General features: G+C 40.6%; 1 protein-coding gene across 8 annotated transcripts in view; it reads right to left on the reverse strand.

The window, feature by feature from the left end:
• Nucleotides 1-15,844, reverse strand: part of MTDH (metadherin) — a 56,072-nt gene extending 40,228 nt beyond the window's left edge. For all 8 annotated transcript variants that reach the window (XM_028109570.2, XM_028109545.2, XM_028109526.2 and 5 more), the window contains exons 1-2: nt 15,135-15,844; nt 2,908-3,009 (exon numbers count right to left, since the gene is read on the reverse strand). In XM_028109570.2, coding sequence (XP_027965371.2) covers nt 2,908-3,009; nt 15,135-15,515 — 483 coding nt within the window. In that variant the 5' untranslated portion in view covers nt 15,516-15,844. The remainder of the gene's footprint in view (nt 1-2,907; nt 3,010-15,134) is intronic.
• Nucleotides 15,845-16,700: the final 856 nt, after the last annotated feature.

The following is a 16,700-nucleotide window of genomic DNA, read 5'->3' on the forward strand; positions in this document are numbered from 1 at the left end:
TCAGTTTGTTTTTCAGAGTCCATCATCTCTCCTGGTTCGTCTCATACCTATTTTTATCATACCCCCAACCCCACTGTGACCAGTCAAACTTGTCTAGGGCTTTCCATTGAGTATGTCTGAATGTGCTTTTTTGCTTCAGCTGCATAATGTCTGATTGTGTTCATTTGTTTCTCTCACCTGCCAGAATTGGCCTCCTCACTTCTAGTTACTGAAATACCATCCCCATCCTTAAGAGTCCTACTAAGTCAATCTTTTCTGCCCACCCAAATAGAATAGATAATCTTACTCCTCTGAATATCTGGCACTCAAAGCCTTGTTACCTGGTATCTTCTCTTGTGCTTGCACTTCCTTAACTAGACTGCAATCTCTCTGAGGGCTAAGTACATCTTCCATTCTTCTTATTCCCTTCAGCATCTAACAGCACAATGCATTCAGCCTAGCTAATGGTCCTTGTGGACTCTGCTAGAGACCAGTATCAATGAAGCATTGACCTTCACAGCCAAATAAAGACCTAGACAGCTATGGTAGTTTAACTTGCTTTATAGACTCAAGATCTATAACTCTTGTCAAACATGGTTTTTAGACAATGTTTTTCTCTGTGAGGTTTACTCAAGTGACAGGGCAAGGTATTCAGTATCACAGCTTAGACTGCAATTATTCTATAGGCAACCTGTACTTCTCAAAGTGGCCAAGATGTGGCTCTGAGAGGAAAACAGACAATAATGTGTCTTAAGGTTTCTAAGTAGATCTACGATAAGCATCTTTACAAAAAAAGTAATAAAAAGTCTTAAAATAACACATATTTAAAACGCACAAAAACATACACAGTGCAAGAGCGTAAAAAATTAACTGAAACGAGGTCTCTTGGACTGGAACCAGGTTAAAAAGCATAAATTCAAGACGCAGATGGCAAAAAGAAACACTAGCCATGAGTTGCAGCATTTACTACTATGCAAAAAGTCAAATCAAATAGGCAGCAAACCAAAGGCAGAAGCTTTGTCCTTAAAATCAACAGCAACTGAAAGGAGGCGGTACCATCAAGTGATTAACAAGTGCACGGGCTTTGGCACCAGAGTGAGCTGGATTCGAATCCTACTTCAGCAATCTATGAAATGAGTGAAACTGCAAAATCCCTCTGTGCCTCAGAGCCCTTATCTGTACAATGGGGCTCTTACTATTTGCCTTGTAGAGTTTATGAAAGGATCAGAAATCATACAGAGCAGTAAAAAGCACAGACTTTGAAGTCAGATGGGTCTGGGATAAAACTGACTACTTTTAGTAGCTGTGATAAATTATGCCTCAGGTTTCTTATTTGTAAGACAGGTATAATACCACCTCCTCAGTGCTCTTGTGAGCACAAATAAAGAACATATAAATATTCTATAAAGTCTTAAAAGTATACCCAGTAGGTACTCAGCAACTTGTCTCTCCTAGATATATGTAAATATATTCACACGTATACACACACCTCACTTTGCACAGTGCCTGCCATATTATGGATACTTAACAAATGTCAATTACAACTATTTTCTATCAGAAATTTCAGAATGATTATAAACTCTAAACTGTAGTTTTACATCCTCTCGCACCCAATCTATATAATTCATCAATCAGAAATGAATGGTAGTTCATCAATTATTCCAACTACAAATTTTATAGGATAATTCAGGAACTGGAAGCAAGAACAAGCATAAAATGCTCACTAGTGGAAAGCCCAGAAATAAGGAAACTTTAGATGAAAGAAGTATAAATCCATTATTAGACATATAAACTATTTATTCTGTAAACTCACAATCCCGAAATTGTATCCTTATTTGCTAATACAAGTCATTTACTATTTATTTTTCTGCCAAAGGCAAAATCAGGCATAAAGTTAACTCTTTCCCACAACTAGCCTTCATTTTAAGCCATCCCACCTGCAACTGTCGTGGCCCTAGACCAATTTCATTGGGTTACAGGGGGAGAATTGATCTTGCCAGTTCTTCAAAGACATTTTGAAGTTGCAAGCATTCAGAAACTGTAGTAGCAACCATTTCATACTACTATTCTGTAGGACTGGAGCTGTTGCATTCTGGTTCCTAGAAACCACTTACCTACCTCTGGTTATTTTTTGTTTTGTCTGTCTTTCTTGAAAAGAAGTTATGCATGTGTAGGGTTTTAAAGGGGGAGGGGGAACAAGTATTTAATGTACCAAAAGGACTTAAGTGAAAAGTCACTCTCCCACAGCAGAACAACCCACTGTTAACAGTTTTTTACATTTTGCCTACTTACAAACTAAATTAAATCAAATAAAAACTGGGTCAGTTCTAACACTGAAAATTGAAAAATGAATAAAATCCCAGGAATGTACCATTCATGGGGTATGACAGATTGTCTTATTTGAAAACTTAAGAGTGCACATCCAAACCTTTTAATAATGACCTGAATATAGAACATTCTCTTTTGTTAAACAAAGTCAAACTGTCTAATAAGAAGACAATCATATCTCCCAACAGAACAGAAATTTGTTTCAACCCTTAATACCACAGAACAATTTTGGTAAGCTTTTTATGTCAGAAGTGCACTATTAACAAAGATAACACAATTCTGTTTTCAAATAAGAGGGATGTTACATACCTGGAATCTTACTCATATAAAAGATGTTCAAGTCATGAGTAAATTCTTTTGGCAAAATGAATATTTAATAATGCCACAGCATGTTTAAAATACTTGGTGATATATTCTTCCTTTTTAAAAGTAAAAAAACAAAACAACTTACTTAAACCTGCACCACCTATGTCCCAGATTTTCAGTTGTCCTTAAACGGGGAGTATATGCACACTTTTGTGAAACAGAAAAGCATCATTTTTATATGTTACTCTCTTTATTAAGAGCTTTGCATATAATTTCTTATGTTCTCAAGCTTACCTTTTCATTTTTCTTATCTGTCTCTAAGGGCTGCTTTGCTGTAATACTTCGAGGAGTTTGGACAGCTTCCTCGTCAGCCACTTCAACAGTCCGTCCATTTGGCTGCACAGGCAACAGAAAAGCATCTTGTTATCAAACTACTCAATAGGTCAAACCAAAGATTTATACTCAGGAAACAGAATATACTACAATCAAATTCTACCCCCTGCCCCAAATTTAGAAGGTTTCTGTACAGCCATGTTATCTAAGACCTGGACTACTATTCATAGTAACTGTGTTTCATAATATAATTAATATAAACAAAACTCTGTACCACAAATATATTTTCTGATCTTACTCAGGTATCAGTTGCTCCAGCAAAAAGTAATGGACTGAAAGCAGGAAAAAAGGGAACTATACTGTATTTGCACTCTAACTACCAATTAGTTGTGTCATCTCCGAACATTTCACTCATTATCTTTTAGTCTTATTTCTACATATACAGAATGACAGATCTGATCAATTCAAAGTTGGCACGCTCTGTCAGTAAAAGGACAGGAAATATTTTAGGCTTTGTGGGCCATATCGTCTCTGCTGCAACTGCAAAACTCCGCTCTTGTAGTACAAAAGCAGACACAGATGAATAAATTAATGAGTTTGGCTATTTCCAATAAAGCTTTATTTACAAAACACAGGTAGAGGACCAGATTTGGTCCATGAACCATAGTTTGTTGGTCTCTGTATAAGATTATCTTTAATATCCCTTGTAATTCTATTATCTAATGGCTCTACTGCTCTGGGGTTAAGAAATTTACCAATCCACTGCTAAAGCTTAAGAAAGGCTACCTCAGCTTTAACACTCCTAAAATAAAATGATAGCTCTTAGAGGTGCTCATGAATAAAATTAAGTCTGTGAATTCCAAATTTGGCTTTTCATTAGAATGACTTGTTTCGGGGGCTACCCCCCCCAAAAAAAACCATTTCTGAGCTCTACACCAGAAACGTATTTAGGATTCAGGAGTTTGAAGAATGGGGTCCAGGTATCTGTATTCTAACCTCTTCTTTATGGATCCTACTACTTCTTTTCACTTGCTTATTCTCCTCATATTCCAACACAATGAGTTAGTAAATCAATACACTAGTTTCAGTTGCCTTATTTCCAGTTCTTGCAGAATTGACTTCCACCAGATTACTCATTATAGCAGAGCCATACTCAAGAAAACAATATGAATGTTCAAGTTTCTATAACTCGACTTTCCCTGAGTTTGTTCAAAATTATCAGGGATATATAGTTAGAGAAAGAGACCATTAATATTCTAAAATCCAATTTGTAGGCTTCACAAAGATTTATGGAAGAAAAACCAAAACAAAAGCTGTCTTTTAGCTGATGAAATTCCCAATCAATCCCAATTTAATCTGCTGGCTCTTAAAGCAACTTGTTGAAGTCAGATGCCAAAACCAGGTCTCCTCACTCTTCATTTGGTTTTCTTTCTCCTGTGCTGTTTTGTCACTTTCCTGCTGCTTCCTCTAATCCATCTTCCTGTGTATGTATATGTGTGTGTTTGGGGGTGGTTGGGGGGTACTACAGAGAAAGGTAAGAAACCCTAAAAGGAATTTGGACTTAGAGCCATAACCACAACAGGAATATAAAACTGTTTAATTCTACTTTCTAATATCCAACATATGCTAGTTCTTAGTTCATGCTATCTTTCTAAGCCAAATTTTTTTTCTGATTTCCTGTGGTTGGCTTTACCTTTCTATACAAGCCTTACGCCACCTTAGATCTTGCAGCTCCAATTCCAGTTTCCCACTTCTAACTGGCAGCTCACAGGCTTACATTTCTAAAAACTTCACTTAACTAATCCCTTCAGAAACTGTCCATCATAGTCACTTAAATAGCATTTCCATTTTACTCATATAAATGACTACACGGAGTCATTTTAATTTCTTTATTAACTGCTAAAAGGCAAGAAATTAAGTGGTTTAAAATGACTAAAAAGTTCAGTGTAATTCCTTTGACGCCAACTGCAAACACTGTTGATACAGCCTCCCAAATGAAAGATGAAACAATCTCTCCTCTTGATCAACTAGGAAGTCTGAAGTCCACTATCAGTGACTTACAAAGGGAATACTTAGTTTCCATTTCATAGACTCTGAAAGGACCAAGCCAGAGGTTGGTCCCACACCATCAACCTGTGCCAATTTGACTTCCTTCTTTGCCACATAAACTTAAGCAATGGCTGCTACTGCAGCTGTTCCTTTGGTCTCTGCAGATGTCCCAATGTTCCACTAACTCTGGGGCTTTATATAGCTCTCAGTACTACTGGGAGTCCATAAGTCAGCAACAACTCCCCCCAAATGCCTGATAACATGAAACAATAACCCTCCTTTCCCAAGAATAAAGTCAACGAGCTCTTGGACAGCAGGAGAAAAGGATACAACACTATGGTGGCTGTGCCTCTTCTACCCACCAGCAACACTAATCTGTCCTCTTACTTGCCACTAGCTGGTCAAGAAAGCCTCACCCTGGAAAATTGTTAACCATATTTAAATCAGCAAATCCAGGGGCGCCTGGGTGGCTCAGTTGGTTAAGGAACTGCCTTCGGCTCAGGTCATGATCCTGGAGTCCCGGGATCGAGTCCCGCATCGGGCCCCCTGCTCAGCAGGGAGTCTGCTTCTCCCTCTGACCCTCTTCCCTCTCGTGCTCTCTCTCATTCTCTCTCTGTCAAATACATAAATAAAATCTTAAAAAAAAAATCAATCAATCAATCAGCAAATCCAGAAATGGAAGAATACTATGTAGATCTGCTCACATGAAAAGTAACTAACTGCAAACCAACACTTTAAATACTACCTAACTGCCAATCTGGGTTTTACACAAAAGTATTATCTTCTCTCATCATGAAGCCTTAATATCTACGGTGTGTTTCCATAGATTAGTAATTCCATGAGCCTCTTATTGTACCCTAGTGTAAAATTTTCTAGAACACTCTTAGGGTTCCTTCCAGGGCCAACCAAGGCTAATTTCATATATAGCATACAATCTGTATTTTAAATTAGACAAGAACATCCTCCAAATCTTGTGAAAATCAACTAATAACAGAAGAATGACATAATCATTTCTTATACAGATAAAGTCCTTGTAGGCATCACTATGCATGCCTTATTATTATATATTCCCCAATTCCTATGCCAGATTCTTTTAAAAATGCATTCATGAAAAGAACATGGTGTGTGTGTGCGTGTGTGCGCTTGCATGCATGTGCGTGTGTGTTGGGAGGGGTGGTGATAAACCAGAACGAAAATACCTAGCTGACAATCAAGAAAATAAAATGCAGAAGGGGGACACATAGGGGAGTAGGGTCTCTTATTTAATAATGCCTGATTTAAAGGAAATAAAATTCTTTGTGCTGGTGAACCTTCAATTTATTAATTCCATACAATTCCATAAACGTTTTTAAGTACTAGGCAATGGGCTAGGGACTTCAGGAAAAAGGACACATGAAAGGAATCTGCCCTCCAGGAGTTTCAAAAGTTCAGAATAAGAAGATATGCTTAATAACAGACAGCTACTCCATTTGAGCAGCCTGTGCGTATTTGTCAAACTGATTCTAAATTGCAAAAGAATCTACATCTAAGATAAGCATATTTAAGGTTTAACATTTGACTTCTAAAATGAAACCATTTAGAATCCCATTTTCACTTAGCTATGTAAATTTTATTTCTAGACATAAAATATAAAAATCATGACTTAAATTACTTGGAAACGCCTTAAGTTTAGAAACTAGAAGGGCAGTCTACCAACTACCAAAAAAAAAGGAATATGAAAAGACCATGGGCTCTGAAGGTGGACAAAACTGGGATCAAGACTTGACTTCTGTATTTACTCCCTGTGATTATAAGCATTTTCCTTGACTTAACCCTTGATTTCATCATCTGTAATATATTAAAAAAAAAGTACTTGTCTTATACAAGGTTCTTATTAAAATGACAATAAAGGAGAGAACATGGCTAGGATGGCTCAAATCCCTACCCTCATGTTCTAGCATTCAGGTCACTTTTCAAACTAGCAAGCTCAAAATAAACGTTAAGACCTGGTGGTCAAGAGGGCCAACAAACAGTACATGTGCTCAGTACTCCAGACAAATTCTTTTGGGAAGTTAACAGAATACAAATGATAAGTAAATATATCCTCTCAGAGGCCAGAAATAGTCCAGGCTTCCTCTAGAGACAGCAATGTAATATTATCTTTCTTAAAAAAAAAAAAAAACAACTGCTTATAGTTTCACCATTTTCTAAGAAAAGAAAATTACATCATATTCACTTATGTTCATTCACTCAACATCCAGTAAGTGAACACAGTAGAGTAATATGTAGACCCTTAAAACCTTGAAACAGACAAGTGAGGCATAATCCCTGCCTTCAAAAAGCTTAGAACCTAGCAAAGGAAGAAGACAACATCACATATTAAAATACAAGGCAAAAGGTATACTCTGCCCCCTTTTCCCTACCCCTCCAACCCCACCCCTTAAAGGCAAACAGTATGGGTTTTGAAGGCAAGCTGAAACCACAGTTGAATTCTCAAATGTGTGCCACCTGGAGAAGTTGATGTCACTGGAGTTTCAATTTTCTTGGCTCAAAGTCATACTGAACATACCGGAGGCATAAGTATATACATTACACCCTTCATAAAGAAGATAAAGGCAAGATGTTATAGAAATTCAAGGTGCATCATCTTTAGCTGACAGATTAGACTATAAGACAGCCTGACAATAACTAATAATTTCCAAATATTTGCCATGTGCCAAACACCTTGCTCTAGATGCTTTTTATACACATGAACTTATCTAATGAACACGACCTTACCTCAGTCAGTTTATTTTAGTTTGAAGAGTTCTGATACAAATTCATGATAGAACAATTCCTTGTCATTTATTTGAAAGCACGAACTGTGTGTCTTTTTTCTGCCAAATGTGAATATATCAATTACATGAACTAAATATACAGTAAACTACAGCTTCAGTCATAGTAATTTACCAAATTATTTTTAAATTCAACTCCAATTTTAAACTCTTAATAACCGAGAATAATCTTAAAAATATGGCCTATAATTCAAATTTGCACAATCTTGCTGTGTAACCTGAGATCTTTTCTTTAGTGGTAAAGATCCTGTTGCCTTCTAAGCAGTTAGTCAAAGACCCAACTCTTTTCAGGGATTCCAAACTATCTACTTGTTGACTGCATCAGGGACGATCAGAGCTACTTTCATAGGACAGAGAGATGACATGCCATACCTGTCACCTGGCCAAATTATGCTAAGAGGACTTCTGAAGAATTCAATACGGTATTGGTTTCAAAGGTTTTACCTCTGATGGGTACTGAGATAAGGACTACATTTGATACAGCAGATACACAGCCATGTACTTTCTTGGATCCTGTTGGATGCCCTCTGGAATACCGGCATTCTGTGGCACAGTTCAAAAACTATTAGCATAGCTGGAGAGAAAAAAGTAAACTTTAAAACTGGTCAAGTAACACCAGTTCCTCACTCAGAGCCCTTGATTTTGCCTGAATAATAATAATTTAAAAATACTGTCAAAGCTTTCATGAACTTGAGAAGTAGTGCATTAAGCAATAATGCCCAAATGCAAAAGAAACCCCCAGTGCTCAGAGGGTTTATTGCTGCTCTTGGTATCTAACATAAGCAGAACTATTAAAGGTCTTCTCTACTAGGCCTCTGGCAGGAGAAAATAACAAGATGAAAATGCCCTGTCATATAACCAAACAAGTGGAGCCAAAATTCTGGAGCTTTGGTAAAATCATTACAATTTGCAGTACAAACTTCTGATTCTACAAGTAAATTTTAAGAGCAATAGAGAGAGCTGTAACTCACTGGGAAAATTGGATTTGCTCTCTGAATAAAAGTAACCTCCTTGAACATGCTACAGAAACCAGAGAGGTACACTGGAAATAATGGTTGAGTCTGTAGACTAAAAATCAGGATGCTGTTTAGCCTTTGAAACTCCTTTGGTCTATGACCTTGAATAAGTTACTTGATCTTTATGAATCTCAAGATTCCTTTTCTGTACAATCGGGAATATTTGTTTTAACTATGACGGGATTTTTTTCATCGAATGATTATTCTTTACTTATTTTCAAATGATTATTCTTTTAGTACTTAAACTAAAAGGACTAGTGATTTAGAGGTAAAAAGAAAATCCTGTATGTAGGTGGGAAGTGATATAATTTACCTTTACTAATACCTGGGATGATACAGCAAAACCACTACTTAAGAATAAAAGATATAATTCTGTTGGAGTATCTTAAAAGATAAATTTATTTAGCCAAATAAACTATCCAATTAAACTGTGAGATATCATTATAGTTACTCTGTTCAGAATTGAGTTCAACAAATAATTATCAAAGGCTCTTACATGTGCTGGGCACTGTTTGCCATTGCATTTCAAGGCCAGTGAGGCTTTCCCCTAGTGGAGGCAGAGGACCACCGCCCCGCAACCAAAAGTTAATGGATAAGTAAATAATTTACAAACTGTGATACTTACAATTAAAAAAATCCTCACATACCAAAAGTTGAGACTGAAAATAGAACAGGATGACTATGTGAAATAGGTAATCAGAAAATGATTTTCTAGGAAGGTGAGCTTTAAGGTGAGATCTACAGGCTGATTAGAACAGTGGGGAAAAGATTATTCCAGAAGTGTTAATAATAGTTCATGTAAAGGCACTGGGTTGTGAAGGAATTTGAGGAACTGAAAAAAAGATCACTATAGCTGGAGGTAATAATGAGAGGAAATTAAATCAAAACAGCTTAGAAAGAAACGCAGGTGCTGGGCCACTTAGGAAAGAAGTTGAGATTTTAAATGCAAAAGCCACTGAAGTGTTGATTTTAGACAAGTGTTGGCTTTGGGATTGGAGGCAGCCTGCAGAAGCTCCAGCAACACAAGCAAGCTAAGGTGCCAGACAACAGAACAGAGTAGTCAAACTGAATATACATCTTGGAGATAAAATGGATGGTATTTGCTCATAGATTAGATATGAGGTAGGGAAGATACAAGGAGGTGAGGAAAAGGGAATAATCAAGAATGATTCTCAGATTTTTGGCTTGAATAACTGAATGGGTGGCAGTCATTTACCATTCACAGAAATGGGGAAGACCAGGAGAAAGCAAGGAATCATGAATTGTTTTGGAGATGTTAAAATTTGAGACAAATGCCAGATTTCCAATTGGAGAAGTCAAATATATACCTAGACATGAGGAGATGAGAGGAATGGTCCAATTACAGATACAGACTAGTATAAAGTTGATCTCCGGGGCGCCTGGGTGGCTCAGTTGGTTAAGCGACTGCCTTCGGCTCAGGTCATGATCCTGGAGTCCCAGGATCGAGTCCCGCATCGGGCTCCCTGCTCAGCAGGGAGTCTGCTTCTCCCTCTGACCCTCCCTCCCCATGTGCTTTCTCTCTCTCTCTCTCTCTCTCTCAAATAAATAAATAAAATCTTAAAAAAAATAAAGTTGATCTCCATTATTCAGGGATTCCATATTGGCAAGTTCACCTACTCACTAAAGTTAATTTCTGATCCCCAAATCAGCACTTGAGGTGCTTTCCTGATCACACATGGACGTGCACAGAGATGGGAAAAAATCTGAATTGCCCCACAGGTACAATCCTAGGCAATGCTCTGTCTTCTTTAGATCATAATAAAATATAAAATAAACATATAAAAAACAGATTACCTCTACCTGGAGAGCTAGGGAAGGCTTTATAGTATAGAGAGCACCATAGCTGGGCCTTCCTTGAAGGATAGGTAGAAACTGTACAGATACAGAAAGACAGGCTTTCCAATGGAACAAAATAATATGAATAAAGAGATACTGCAGTCTAGCTAATGGTAATGCATCTGGGATAATGGGTAAGAGATAAATCTAAGATGGGGTTACATCATGGCCATGTCATAGACTGGATTTTACTCAACATGTGACGGGCAAACTACTGACAAGATGTGAACATGAAAGTCACGATCAGAGCTGGGCTTTAAAAGATTTAACTAGCAGGAGTGGGTAGAAAGGAATGGCAACAAAGAGACAGAAAGCAGGAAAACCAGTTAGGATGCTGTTAGTATAGTTGAAGCAAAAGGTAATAAAGTTCAAAAGTAGGGCAATGGCAATGAAACTGGAACAGAAGTAATAATTACAAAAGATACTGCATACTATTAGAACGATTTATTGGCTGTAGAACGATGGACCTCACAAAATTTTAGTCAGAAGAGGCAAACACAGCCATCATCCACTGTAAAAATAAAAAGGTGGCTCATATGGCTGTTTACCAGGCACGAAGAATGGGAATGAGTTGTATAAATACTTTGGTAGGACATCTTACTACTTTATGCATTCGGTAATTATTTATTGAGTGCCAAGCACTAGGCAAGGTTATACAGCAGCAAACAAAACACTGCTCTATTCAGTGAACTTATTGATACCGATGGCTGCGCTATGGCAAATCTTTATGAGAAGTCCTACACCAATATAAAAACAGCTTTTTCACTAAAATGAATTTTTGTTGAAGTTGATCCTGGGTTATGGGCTTCCAGTTGAGATTCAAAGCAATGATTTTTTGTTAAAGACCAGTTATCTGAGATCTCACATCCATCTAAATCACTGCTCAGATTAAGTCAAGTTAAAAATATTTACTGAGTGCTTAACTGGGGCGCCTGGGTGGCTCAGTCGTTAAGTGTCTGCCTTCAGCTCAGGTCATGATCCCAGGGTCCTGGGATCGAGCCCCGCATCGGGCTCCCTGCTCAGCGGGAAGCCTGCTTCTCCCTCTCCCACTCCCCCTGCTTGTGTTCCCTCTCTCGCTGTGTCTCTCTGTGTCAAATAAATAAAATCTTAAAAAAAAAATTTACTGAGTGCTTAATACTCACATTGTCCTAACAATGATTTCCAAAAATGCCAAGAAATAAACCCAGCGAAAAGTGCCACCCCCTCCACTTTTAATAGGGAAATAAACCGCAATTCATACCCTAAAAGACCTATGCCAGGATATTATTAGGGGATAAAAATCAAAATGATATAAAAATTTCAAAAAGTGCTTATGGGTAGATATTAAAGAGCTAAATACCACCTACTCTACAGATAAAAATAAGCTACTAGAAACAAATTTTAAAAACTTGAGTTGCAAAATTTGGAATGACTTAAGAGAGAACTAAAAATAATGGGATAAAAAGATGAGAATAAAACATTTAAGTAAACATGTAATATCCTTTTACAAACCCATAGTAGTTTAGTTGATCAGAGGAAGGTATATCCTAAAATGTGTATCAGAATGATGTAGTAACGAAGAGATGGATTGTAAGATTAAACATGACTCCACTTAGAAACCTCTCCTATTCTATGGATCTTATGGTCTTAGACCAGTGAGTCATTTTTAAACTAATAGCAAGGATTTACCAAGGGATCTCGTTAAAAATGCAGATTCCCTGGACTCAGTTCCAGAGATTTTGAATTTGTAAGACCTGTTCTGGTGCTCAGGAATCTATAAATTTTAGTAAGCATTCAAAGTAACTCTATCGCAAGTAGACAGAGATAACATTTTGAGAAATCCTGCAGTATTTTAACTCAATTAAGATCCTCAATTTATAAACAAGACAAGCTAAACGGAGCAAGGTTAAATGTCTTACTTAAGTTTAGTCCCCATTCCTGACAGGCTGACAGTTAAGTCTTCCTCTACTGGGCCTTTTCTGTTGCTTCAGTCTCTTCCACTACCTTGCTCCTACCCACATTCAAAGCCAGATTGTGTGATAAGGCCGTTCACAGCCTCCTGGGCCCACACTGGGTGTGCGATGTTAATTTTTGTGTGTGTGTGTATCTTTTTCCACAGCGGGAATAAAAAGCTCCCTGGGGAGCAACTGAGCTTTACTTTTGCATCCCCTTCACAATGAGACATATGAATACTGTATTCCTTTTTACTGCCTTCAATTTGCAAGCAGTATGCTGCTTTTCTCCAAGTAAATACTTAGCACAGTGCAAAGCATTTGAGTACTACACAAATGGGTGCTTTTACTTTTCAGTCCCATAAAGCAGTATTTTTCTGAGGGTCATGCCTCACAGTGAAATGTGAAGCCAATCTGATGGGTCACAAATATTAAAGAAAAACAGAATGGTTTGATATGTGGGTGGGGGGAGAGTAGGGGCAGGTACTGTAATGTAAAATGTGTTTCTTACTATAAGTTGCAGTCAAAAAAGTTTGAAAGCTAGAATTTTGTTAATGTTGACAAACTTTTCCAACACTTCTATACCATGAAGTAGGCAAAGATATTTTCTCACCCAATTAACATTCGACCATTTGATTAGTCGTCCCATTCTCCACTCCCCAAAGCTTAATATTAGATTTATTTATTCACTGCCCCATTCCTTAACTAAAATGAAAAAGAGAAGCAGTAAGCCCGAAGTCTGATGGGTATTTTTCACAGTACAAGTTTCATAGAAGTCTGTTCCTTCTTCCGATAGAGGTCATCTGAGTGTTACGATGCACTTCAAATGGGCTCCTGGAGCACCCATCTCTGGACTCAAGTCTATCTGAAATTCTAGACATCCCAAACAGCGCTTTGAAATGTTCACAACCTGCTTCATCCACATAGGGTTTAGGCTAATGTATGTGATTTTTGCAAGATCACCTTCTTTGCTTATTTTGGAACCAAGTTCTCTATGTCCACCATAACATTACTTTCTGGTAACCTTTGATGTGCTCGACAAATTTAATTATATACGTTCCAAATCAGTTCTATTTCCTCTTCTAACTTAAGGTAGAATTCATACTGACAAAGTTGTACCTTTTCTAGATTTTGCACATATCTTACATCCTCTTAATCAGCAGACAAAATGTGATCACTTATCTAGGCCTAATAATGCACTAACTGTGACCTGTCACTTCTCTAATACTGACTTATTCTTTGTACTGGTATCAACAATACTCTCACTGCTTTAGTTTGAGCTCAAATCCCACTTCTTCCAATAACTTTCCTAAATTCCTTCAACGGAATTAGTCTCCCACCTTCCAGACCTCATTAACACCACTTGTGCTCCTATAGCACCTGTCTATGCACTACAGGCATTATTTATGAATCTGTCTCCTACACTAGTCTCCAGGATTGACTCTAACTCCTATGTGTATACCTCCCATTGCCCAACACAGACCAGAGTGCATATCACAAAGTATGGCCTTGGTTACATTTACTTTATTGTACTGAAACGTAAAGAGCTTAATTCAGTGTATATAACAATGCGCTAAGAACGGTTTCTAATTCTCCACATCCTCCAAACTCTGCTCAACTGTAAAGTATTTTAAAAAACAAAACTATGAAAGATACAATGGGAAAACGGCAATAAAGAAAATACAAATGAAACAGAAAGGCATGATAAAATGGATGTGATGCTCTCTGCATTTCCACACGTGGTCCGGTAGGTAAATCGGTGCCTAAATCTCTCTTTCGGACTGCACCATTCTGCTCTGTCATCCCCTTTTACTCTATTTCAAAACCTCGCACACCGCTCAACTTGCCTTAGGTGTCTCTCATGGGGCCATGTACCCCAGAGTAAATTCGGCAACCGACTCCCTCTTGCCTTGCTCCGGTTCAGGCCTCTACTGGCCACATTCACAAGAATAAGAGTGGGCAACCATTTCCCTTAAACAGTCTAACTAAAATGGAAGCGCGTCTAGACCTGGGTACCTTTAATCCTCTGTAAGCCCCAGATTTTTTAGGTCATCGTATTTCCTCCACTGACTACCGTCTCAATGTGACTTGAAGTAGACATCTGTCTTCCAGTCACTGTCTTTCCACAACTTCCCAACACCACCTTAAGGTCCCGTTACTCTGCACACATACAGCCTACCCGGTAGGCCTCAAGAAGGGTTGGTACGTAATTCCGGCGGTCAAGGTTCCCGAAAACGGCTTGACCTCTGGACGCTTTGAGTTAAACGTACCCCATGCCGTCTAACTTCCTTCCTTGAAGCTAGTCTTTCCCACCCGTCTTAACACTTCCCGAGTTTCCACGATTCCCCAGTAACGCGTCCACCGATCACCTCCTCCACCTGAAGAGATCGGAGTCCCAGCTCTTGACTAACCTCACTTTTCCTTCTCCCGGCTCGGGCGGCTGGGGCTCGGCCTCCCGCTCTCTCGAGGGTTTCCACGCCGGCCCCTGGCCCCTATTCTACCGCCGCTCCACCCCTACTCACTTTGGGCTTCTCGGGCAACTTCTTCCGGTTTTTCTTCTTCTGTTCCTCGCTCCTAAGATTCTTCAATAGGGCTAGATCGTCAGGGGCCGGGGCCGGCACTGCCGCCGCCTCCTCCCGCTTGCGGGGCGGGCTCCTCCGCTTTTTTCGGGCGCCGGCGCAAGCCGCGGCCCAGCCGTAGCAGAGCAGGAGAAGCAGCAGCAGCCCCAGCGCGCCGGTGCCCACCAGGATTACCCAGCCCGGGTACCGCTTCGGCTCCAGCCCCAGGTCGAGGCCCAGCTCGGTGCGCAGAAAGCCTAGGCCAACCGAAAGCATTTCCCGCAGCCGAGCCGAGCCCTCCTCGGCCTGCCGGGCCAGCTCGTCCTGCCAGCTCTGTGCAGCCATCTTCCCTCCGTCAGCGAGACTCGCAGGATGACGCTGGGGCGCACAGACGCTGTGTAAGAGTCAAGGGAGGCGAAGAAGGGCCGGGCCGGACTGCCTCAGGCGGAGCGCATCGCGGCCGCCCCTCGCGCCGGAGCCGGGGATCGGCAGCTGCCGCCGCCAGGAGAGGGGGCTCCCAGTTCCCCCTAGCCAGCCTCACTCCGCCGCCGCCAGAAGGAGGGGGGCGGCGGGAGGAAGTGTCTCCAGTGGCGGCCGCTAAGCGGCGTCTCGGCGCCAGTGCCAGGCCCCGCCGTCGTCCCTTGGCGGAACAATGGCGGCTCGGGCCGCGATCCACGCCGCGCGCGGGGATGGCCGCGGGTCACGTGGGCGCCATGGGCGGGTCGTGGGTGTCACGTGGGCACGGGCGGGGCGGGGCGGGGCGGGGCAGGAGCCGTTGGGTCGAGGGCGCGGCTCCAGCGGTTGGCGGTGACCGGTTCTGGCCCTAGTGGAGGCTCGGAGCCTTTGGATCGCAGACCTTGGGCGGGCGTCTGGGAGGGGTTAACTGCAGGAAGCCTCCGCCGGGTAGCTGGTCCCCTGGCGCTAGGAGACGTGGCGCTTTGAATGAGTCCAGGGGAGGGGCTTTCGAGGAAGTCGGGGGTGGGGGGAGAGGGTGAAGAGCGTAAGAGCGGGTCGGGGGGGTCTAGGTCAAAGTCGCCCTAGTAGGTGTAGGTTTTCTCCATTCTTTTTCCGGGAGTGGTGTTGGGGTGGAATCAGCATTTTCTCCCTGAGTCACAGGGCTAGATTCTTCCAGAGTGGGCTTAACTGAGTATGAAGCCAGACGTTCCTCCTCCAAGCTCTAGGTTTCATTCACAAACTGGCTCTTCTTTCTCTTCAGGGCCAACTAACATACCGCGTGCCTATCTTTCGCGGGCCTGGCTTGGGCGGTTCGCATCAATTTCGCTCATTCACTCTTGCTCTGGGTGTTCCCCACAATTCAAAACTTGAAAAGCCCGTGGGCGGCACTATTTTCCTACTAATTTGTAGCTTTAATGAGAAATAACGAGAGAAGCACGTTGGACTGTGTATACGCGTAGAGGTAGCTTCCTCCTTGTGTTTTATTTTAAGCTTTCATACAAGACCACAAAAGGAGTTTGAAAAAAGTCTATTTTTAGAATCTGTGTTGACCATCTCTGGGTAGAGTTAGGAAGA

Source organism: Eumetopias jubatus, unplaced genomic scaffold, assembly GCF_037043125.1.
Source record: "Eumetopias jubatus isolate StellerSeaLion01/CBP00866 unplaced genomic scaffold, mEumJub1_p1.0 scaffold_4, whole genome shotgun sequence".
In the NCBI taxonomy this organism is placed as follows: domain Eukaryota; kingdom Metazoa; phylum Chordata; class Mammalia; order Carnivora; family Otariidae; genus Eumetopias; species Eumetopias jubatus.